Source organism: Mastomys coucha, unplaced genomic scaffold, assembly GCF_008632895.1.
Source record: "Mastomys coucha isolate ucsf_1 unplaced genomic scaffold, UCSF_Mcou_1 pScaffold20, whole genome shotgun sequence".
NCBI classification, from domain to species: Eukaryota; Metazoa; Chordata; class Mammalia; order Rodentia; family Muridae; genus Mastomys; species Mastomys coucha.
The window spans coordinates 130,494,735-130,503,952 of NW_022196903.1; the positions used below are offsets into that span (position 1 = coordinate 130,494,735).

At 44.6% G+C, this 9,218-nt stretch overlaps 2 protein-coding genes across 3 annotated transcripts in view; one reads left to right on the top strand and one right to left on the bottom strand.

Annotated features, from left to right (window-relative positions):
- Positions 1-5,205, top strand: part of Atf7ip (activating transcription factor 7 interacting protein) — an 86,641-nt gene extending 81,436 nt beyond the window's left edge. For both annotated transcript variants that reach the window (XM_031383673.1, XM_031383672.1), the window contains exon 15: positions 891-5,205. In XM_031383673.1, the coding sequence (XP_031239533.1) occupies positions 891-1,310 (420 nt within the window). In that variant the 3' untranslated portion in view covers positions 1,311-5,205. The remainder of the gene's footprint in view (positions 1-890) is intronic.
- A 1,197-nt stretch (positions 5,206-6,402) lies between these two features.
- Plbd1 (phospholipase B domain containing 1) overlaps positions 6,403-9,218 on the bottom strand; it is a 62,999-nt gene continuing 60,183 nt past the window's right edge. The window contains exons 9-11 of the mRNA XM_031383674.1: positions 8,106-8,291; positions 7,037-7,143; positions 6,403-6,665 (exon numbers count right to left, since the gene is read on the bottom strand). Of these exons, the coding sequence (XP_031239534.1) occupies positions 6,495-6,665; positions 7,037-7,143; positions 8,106-8,291 (464 nt within the window). The 3' untranslated portion in view covers positions 6,403-6,494. The remainder of the gene's footprint in view (positions 6,666-7,036; positions 7,144-8,105; positions 8,292-9,218) is intronic.

Consider the following 9,218-nt stretch of genomic DNA (forward strand, 5'->3'; position numbering starts at 1 on the left):
CTCTCTCCATCCTTCCTTTCTCCTTTTCAACAGGGTTTCTCTCTGTAGCCTTGGCTGTCCTGGAAACTCACTCTGTAGACTAGGCTGACATTGACCCTGAACTCATAAAGGCCCACCTGCATCTGCCTCCCAAGTGCTTCGGTGAAAGTCGTTAGTCACCACTGCCTGGCTATCACTTCCTTTTTTAATGTAATATTATCAAAGGAAGGAGAGAGCTCTCTTCCCTCTAATAGAGGGCCATTTTAGAAAACTTGATCTTATCTGTGGGAAAAAGTACTGAGCAAGGACCGCTGCTCACTGTGTCTAACAGACAGGGTGATGGCCCGGGCTCCTGAAGTGACAGACAGTGCCTCTAACTCAGGTGTGAATTACTCATGTTAGGACTTTGTACTTAAAAATCTAACTGCTGTGTTGTCATTAGTTTATTTTAAATGGTGCACTGGTATTTGGAATGGATTTTGTTATGAAAGGACAGAAAATAAAATATTTCCCTCTAAATTTAGCCTTAAACAAAGTCATATTATCCTGTGGCAGGATTATAATTGCTTTTAGGAGTACTGTAGCACATACACGAACATACATAGGATGTATGTGAAAACAAGGGCTGCTCTTAGAAAGATGAGGTAGGAGGGCCGAGAGTTCATTGTGTCTCCAACATGCTAATATGCTGGTCTTCACAGACTCTTAAGGCTGTTGCTGAAGGACTTTCTTTTTCTAGGCTTTACTGATTATGTGGCAGCTGATATTCAGTGGTTGGGTAGCCAGCCCAAGGCTGTGTGTCCTCTCTGGGAGCCCACATTCCCCAGTGCTCATGGCTGTGTGTTCACTAAGATCTTCTGAAATTGTTCTGTAATTGCTAGAAACCAATCCATCTCTTTTTCTTCCATTAGGAGCCCCCACGCCCTCTTCACCCAGCGCCCTTACCAGAAGCCCCACAGCCACAGCGTCTACCCCCGGAAGCTGCCAGCACTTCTCTGCCTCAGAAACCACACTTGAAGTTAGCTCGAGTTCAGAGTCAGAATGGAATTGTTCTATCGTGGAGCGTCCTAGAAGTGGACCGAAGCTGTGCTGCTGTTGACAGCTACCATCTCTATGCTTACCACGAGGAGCCCAGTGCCACCGTGCCCTCACAGTGGAAGAAGATTGGGGAAGTCAAAGCCCTGCCCTTGCCGATGGCTTGCACTCTCACGCAGTTTGTGTCTGGCAGCAAGTACTACTTTGCAGTGCGCGCCAAGGACATTTATGGCCGCTTTGGGCCTTTCTGTGACCCTCAGTCCACGGACGTGATCTCTTCCTCCCAGAACAGTTAGACCTTGAAGTCCTTTAGCTTCCACTTTTGAAAGGTTCATATTTTGGGCTTGTTTTTAATCTTGTGCATGAAATTCAATGTAAAAATCTACCTTGTGCAAGATCTCCCAGACAGATGACTGTGTACACTACATTTGTTTATAACCAGAAGCAAAATAAATTCAGCCCATAAAGCAAGTCTTCCCCTGAACAATTCAAACTTCGGGGTTTTGAAATGTATATTTATTCCTTGCTTTCTGGTTTTGAGGCTGGGGAATATGAATGGGTGATTGTGTGTTTTCTTCCTTTCTTTGAATTTTTAAATTTCTACTTGTGTGTTATCACAGTGCGATCTCCCGTTTTCCTCTCAGATTTGCCACTCTTCCAGCAGGAAGTGCATTGGTGAGTGAATCTGAGGTGCAGAGCTGGTGGGATTCTGCCTTGAGAGGAGGCTAGAAGATCAAAGAATCTAAATAGAACCCAAAGAAGGAAGGAAGGGAAAGAAAGAAAAAAAAGAAAGATAAATATTTAGCTTAAAGTAGATGAATTGGAGCAGAGGAAATATTCCCTTTGTTTTCTTTGATTTCTTCTGAGTTGCTGACAAGGGAACACTGGCCTACCCTCATTCCAAGTTCCTAATCTGGCTTCTCCTTTTGTGTTTGTGCCTTAACTACAGAAGTCCACGGACCAGGTGTCCATTGTCGTAAATTCCTCTTTCAGCTTCCATTGGTTCTTCATTGCCACCAAAACCCCAACACCCTTTAAGCGTTTTAGAAGCAAGGTGTGGATGTATGTTCTCATCCTCCGTGACATTGCTACATTCAGCTCCAAAGTTGTGACTTACTGTTATGTTTTAAGAACATATTTTTATTTTTGTCCATCTTTTAACTCTGCATAAAATAGGCCATATCATTTAAGAACATTTTTCTTTAAGCCTGTTTAATATCCATGTTACATTGTTAGAGAATCTGAAGGAGGTCAGGTTCAGGTTCATCTCAGCACTTGTGGGTAGTTTCCTTTCAAAGGCAGTGCTTGTCAGAATTCAGGAATAACCAGGAGAAAGCTCAGTTCCTCTCGATTCTCAGGAGGTCCCTCCTGCTTTAGTCTAACTATTTTGGTGGTGCCTAGTGGACTCTGATTTCATCAGGTTTGAGTAGAGCCTAAACGCTATCCTTTGGGTCATTCCACACTTCGGGTAGATCTGCTTGCTTTGCTATTTCTCATTCCTTCAGAACGTTACTAGACTCAGGCTCAGCCTTGCATTTCCAAGGCAGCTGCAGGGAGGCAGGCAGGTGCTTTCGAGACCTGAGGGGGAGGACAGACATTTAGGGATGAGTCAGGTGTCTGGAGTCTGAAGGCACTGTTGAGCTGTCATATTTCTACCTTCACAAGCTGCATCGGCTTCGCTTGTCCTGCCCCGTTCCCTTCGTGTATTTGCCTCTATGTTGGCTTACAGGAGGGACTGTAAAGAGGGTTATAAAGAAATTGCCTTTGGTGACTTCACGGGGGTGGAGGGGTGGGGGATAGCATTCTGTCATCGGTGTGAACTTTAGTTAATGAAGGAGGCCTACGGTTGCCAAAGTGTAAATGCTCCTAACTGTCCACTCTGAGAAAAAGGAGACCACATAGGAATCACTTTCCCACAGGTTAAGCTTGGGGAGCAGTCATGAAGCTAGGACTACTAAGATTGATGATCATGGCAACAGTTGTTGCCAGGGTTCCTTCCGGCAATAAGGATTAAAAGGAAGAAATGACTTTGTAACGGTGTGTGAGCACCTCTCTGTACTAAGTGTGTTTCTGTCTCGTGGATACAGTGTTGGTCTGGATACTGTGGGTACAGTGTTGGTTCAACATCATTCCTTTCTGTAGTAGAAAGTGCATATTCAAAATGGTTTTCACTGGCTGGTCTGCTGACTAGCTAATGAAAGTTTCTCTGGATGGATAATATGTTTGTTTATATTCAATAGTTATTTTATATTTAGTAGTTCTTTTTTAAAAAGTTTTCATAGTATTATATAATCATGTGAAGAAAGCCCAGTGGAATTAATATTATTGGTTTGGCTTTTACTTGGGTGTTTTTTGTCAAAAGAAAAAAAAAAATCCCAAATAATGGCTCCAGATGTAGATTTTTCTGCAGAACGTAATTGCTGAGAACTGTTTATTCCAGATTGGAAAGAAGGTATAGACAGAGGCTGCAATTGTTAAGAGGGAAATGCACTTGTGGGGAGTCTCCTCAGATAACCTACCGTGATGCTTTCTTTGGGCAGTAGCCATGTTGGGTTCCCTGAATGTGCTCAACTTATGAGAGGCAAAATGGAGGTGCTGAGGGCCATTGGCTTGGCTGTCTGTGGGGGAGAGTGGGGGACTTTTTCCTCCCTGATATCTCTTCTCAGAGTATTATAAATAAGCTCAGTTGTCCCATTTTTGGGGATTCAAGTTTGCTACATTTTTAGCCTGACAATATTGGTAAGTATTGTCTTACTGGGACTCCTGGAAACTTCTGCCGTTTCTGGATGAAGCGTCAGCTGTTTCTATAGTAACTAGCGGTAACAGCTGTGTGTGTCACTCTCGCCTTTGCACTTTGTCTGAGTACTTTTCACCCTGTTTTAAGTGTGAGTAAGCCTCTCTGTGGTTTTGCTAATGGCATACAAAGACAGCTTGTTGTAACAGTTCACTTTGCAAGGTGACTGTGTCCCTCTTTTCTCCAGGCTCGATTCTTTTAAATCTGTAGAGTGCTTTGTGAACTGTGTGATGCAGTTTGACTTTATGTTGAAAGGAATAGAGCTTTCTTCCTTGGAAATAAAGGATAGCATTTGGGATAGCATTAGCCTTTCAGAGGTGTTCTCCCCCAAGCCTCCCCCCCCCCTGCACTCCCAAGCCCCCAAGCCAGATAAAGGATACCTTTGCAAGCATGAGGAGAAGCCAGCCTGGGGCATCTCTTCAGAACGCTCCTCCAATGTTGCACAGGTGTTCTGGTGGCTTGCTCCAGCTGCTTTAAATATCCTCAGAATTACCACTTAGTGTGATGCGGCAGGCACAAGGTCATTTCCCGTGAGTCTCCCAGTACTGTCTATGATTTAGAATGCTCTGTGTGGCTTCCTCTCTTGACATGCTGTGATTTCACCCCATAGGTACTACAAAGAAAACCTTCCACGCATTTTCCTGACTCCTCAGGCCTTGCAGTATCCTCAGTATGATTATTTTTCCCACTTGCCTGTGATTGGGTGGCCTGTTTGATTCTCATGAAACTACACATGTCCTTGTGGAATAGACAATAACTGTGTAATCATGTGCGATTCTGTATTCCTTAATTATTTTCAGGACAAATGGCTTTAAAAAATACTTAAGGGACACACAGAGATTAGAGCAATTATGAGGGGTTGGTTGGAGTAGGAGACTTAATTCGTAAAGCTCATCCCCTTGATCCAGCTTGAGGGAGGAGCTGAAGTCACTGCTCCCATGTGCAAACGACTCTGTCAGGTTTGAGCTTTTGTTGTTTTATATATATCGATAGCTGAGTACCTATCATTTAAATATTTAAATGTGTATTCTCTCCTTTTTTCTTTTTGTAAATAAGGGAACTAAGCAATCCAACACCTTCTGGGGGATCCTAGCTTGAGGATTTTATCAACCATTTCAAATGTAAATGTAAAAATAAATCCCTGTAGGGAACTCGCATCCTAATTTCTGTTTGTTGTAGTTGGAAATGTAAATAATAAGATGCTGTAAGACCCTCCTAAGGTTTAATGCTAACTGGGCTGTAGCAGGTTGGGTGCCCTATTTTTATTAGGTTTTGAAGTTTTAATTTTCTTTCCTCAATGTACAGTAGAGTGGTGTCCGTGTAAGTGTCAACTGTAGTGGGGTTTGTCCAGCAAGTCTGAACTTTATACTTTGAAATAAATGACTGGGTTTTTAACATTCTGAGTACCCTGACTCATTCCGAGAGTTCTCGGTCCATGTGTTTCTTTAAAAATTGCCACTTCTGTCACGAAAACCCCTGGCTCCCTGTTCAGTGCCTTGTCTAATCTGTTGGTTGTCCCTGGCTTTGGGAGAGGAGGAGTTCTGCAGGATTGCTGCCTGGTTAGATAGGGTGTTTTCAACTAGTGAGAGGGGACAGCTGTCCGTTAACAACCAGGAAGGATCACAAACTGCCTCATGTTTGTTCCCCCCAACCCCTAGGGCTTTGCTGTTAGCAGGAGGGGCAGGGGAAGTGGAAGGAGAAAGACTGTGGGAAATGCAGGTGTCTAATGGGCAGGCCCTCATCCTGCCTCAAGCTCCACTAGAACTCGGTTCTGCCATGAACTGTGATTGATGTTTGCAGGCCTAAAAGAAGAAGAGTGAACTGTGACAGGGTTTCTGTTATCCTTTTATTTGTTTCACACATGTTTATTCTGTAGCTTTCTACCCTTCAGGAAATGTTTGCTCTTAACTCTCTGGAAAATGGATGGGTATGGGGCAGTGGAGTACATGCCAGGAAATGGGTTCAGAGACCCAGGTACCCATCTGAGAACAGTAGGTGTCTCCCTGCTCCCTGCCAGGTTCCTGGACTGGAACACATAACCACAGTCCCCACAGTGGTCAGGGAGATCAGAACAGAGTTCTCCATGCTAACGAGGTAGCTGAATGGGACCCGTGTGTACAGCCAATTAGCTTCCCTTCCTGGACATTACAAAAGGTATCTAATCTCTGGTCCACCCTGAGGAAGTGGTGTGGACCCATTTTGTGGGATGAACAGTCAATAAACAATTTGAAACCAAGGACTGTCTCATCAAGAACTGCCGTAAGCAGCAAGGAACAAGGCTTCATCTATAGAGCCTAGCCGTCCAAGTCTGTTGCAGAAAGCCCCTTCAGCTCCCTGACTCACGGCTGCTGAGCTTAGGAGTTTCCCATCATTCCCCAGGGCCCTGGGTTTATCATCCTCAGCCCGTGGGCCCCCTTTGTTCCCGACTCCGACTGGACACTCAGAGCTCCAGCTTCAGCCTCAGCCTATGTTGTTTCTCACTTGGGCTGAGCCCCCTGCCCAAGGCTGCATTCTTCCACCCCGAGTGGTGCGTTGGCGATTCCCGTTTCACCTGCCAAGCACATTCCCAGCTAGGCTGAATGCGGGACCACAGATGGGAATTTAATATTTTTTATTAAGAGTATAGATGGGAAAATATAGCTGAGAGTGCCTTTGGTGTTCTCATCTCCGTGTCTCACTTTTTGTCCTATGATAAAATTGGTTTCATGGTAACAAAATTAAAGTCAAAGACTTCTGGCATCCCCCGATGGAGCGTCTCATTGAACTGGCTCCAGGTAAAAGGTGGGAGTCCATCTTGTACTGTGGGACCACTAATGGCATAGGCTTTATACTGAGATGCAAGGAAGATGTCTGCCACCTGTAAAAAAAAAGGAAAACATTTGAAAAACAAAAACATCTAAAATTTGACTATGCAATCTTCATCCCCCTTCTCAAGGGCATAGTGTGGTTTATTTTCTGTAAATGAGTATTTTGTCTACATGAGTATATGTGCACCACATGCCTGCAGTGCCAGTGGAAGCCTGAAGAGAGTGTTGGATATTCTAGAATTGGAGTTCAGATGGTTAGCCAGCTGAGAATCTACCAAAAATCTGTAGAGCCAGGTATAGTTATATACAAAGCTGTTTCCTGAATTTAGTATGTGGTTGGAGACACTGGCCTTTATGCCACAAAACCTCTGGCCTAACTCCTTGTTAGGAGTAAATTGGAAAGCAGCAGTGTGTCTCTTACCTTGGTGTCATAGCATCCTCCAGGGCTTGGTCTGGCTCCATTCAGGTCCTCTCGACAGCAGATGGTACTGCAGGGATCACCCTTGCTGTAGGGGTCCTCCTTGTAATCTGGGAGACAGTGACAAGGAAGAAAAGGTAAGGGCTACTGAGATGTGCGTAGCCATAGGAAGATTTTGGATCTATTCACACCTGGATCATTAAAGAGTATATTATGCCACTGGCCTCCCAGGCACAGCCTGCTTCTCCAAATAGACATCGCTCTAGGATTGCACTAGAAAGTGCAAATCCCCCAGGGCCCAGGGCCAGCCTTCTTCAAGAACTATACTCCAGAGAGGAGAAAGAGAGAGAGAAGGTAAATGTGCATCTCCATTTTCCACAGATGAAATATAAACTAGGCTTGGAAAGTCATCATTCACCAAAGGAGAGCATTTCTGAGTATCCTAGCTGCCTTTGTACTTGGGAGGTGTGCTGCCAGGAGGCCAGGCCGTGCTAAGGGAATAACCCTACCTGGATTATGTCTGTATTTTATATGTTTGTTTGTGTTCATGTTTTTTCTTTTCATTTTGGGGGGGAGTGGAGTGTGACGGGTCAGGTAAAAAAAATCTGTAGAGCCAGGTGTAGTTACACACATCCACAATTCCAACACTCGGGAGGTAGAGACAGGATGATCAAGAATTGAATTTTTGTGTCTGTATTCGTGCTAACAAGGGTGTGTGCACGTAAGCATACCATGGTGTGCTTGTGGTGGTCAGAAGAAAGACTGTGGAAGTCAGTTCTCTCCTTTCATTGTGTGGGTGCAGAGGATCAAACTCAGGTCAGTAGGCTTGGCAACAAGTGCCTTCGTCTGCTGAGCTATTCTGCCAGCCCTTCAAACATTTCTCTGAGATGTTATAAAGGAAGCAAGTGTTGTATTTGTTGAGCAATATGTGTACAGCATTAATAGTATCCTGAATATTGATTCAGATAATTTCTTATAATCCCCTCTAGTACAGAGATGGTAAACTTACATAGATTCTTATTTCACAGGGAAGAAAATGGGGGCTTGCAGACTCAAGAAATGTGCTACATACTGTTGTATCGCATGATGTATTTCATGGAAGCCATGTCTGTCACGTTTCCTTGGTCACGCCTGAAGATTTTGGCACGTGGCGCTAAGTCATAAGAGTAGTCCAAACCGAGCTTGTGAACCAGCAGTGGGTAGCCACTCCAGTTGTAGATTGTTTTGTGGAAAGGAATATTATATGAAGCCCAATATCCTGATTTGGGATGGAAGAGAAAGGTGGGGTTGAACAGAGGGAGATGGGAAGAGAAGGGGAACACAAGAAGAGAGTTACTTAGGGCCTGGTATATTTGGAATTACCACATGTGTAATTATGATAGGAAATGAAGCAGTGACTGTAAACCTGTAGGCCACAGTGGCCCTTCCAAACTTCCAGAGGGAAGGGAAGAAGAGTGTAAGAAGCTTGTGGCTTCCACGTCAACCTGTTAGGATAATCTTAGAACCCAGAGAGTGACATTGCTCTCTATGGACCAAAAAAAGTGAAGGATGGTGCAGTATTCTGGGAGCCGCCTGAGGTCCATCTGCTGAGTAGGATGTCCTGCAGAGGACCACTGATACTCATCACATTGATGGAAGACATCACACTGACATCAGAAAACCCAAGTTGTAGCTAGGTTCATGGATGAATAATTAGGTCTTAGGCATTTAGCCCTGTTTCCCCCTTTCATGTGTAGAAGGGAAGGGGTGCTCATGATGAGTGAGCATGGGGGTGCGGGTGGTCTCTCATGCTCCAGCAGGCTTTTTAACTCCTAGGACTGAAAACATTTCCCAGGACCCATGGTTGTCCTAAACTCTGTACCTCAAGCCACTAAGCACTGGGCATGTGAAACAATCCTAGGAACATCTTGGATTACAGCAGACTTAACAACAGTTAACAGATTATAAAAGTTAAAATAAGGGAGCCTCTAGCCACTACGGGAATCAATGTGGAGGTCTCTCATCTCAACCATTGTAGGCAGCCACTTGGACGATAAAATCCAAGATGGCACCGGTTCCTGATACACTGTAGCAACAGACTATTCCACTGAGCATGCGGCCCTCCTGAGCGGGTGTATACTGCGCATGCGCCTCTCCCGAGCAGGTGTATGCTAATGAGGGTTTGCCAGGGAACCAATCCAGGAGG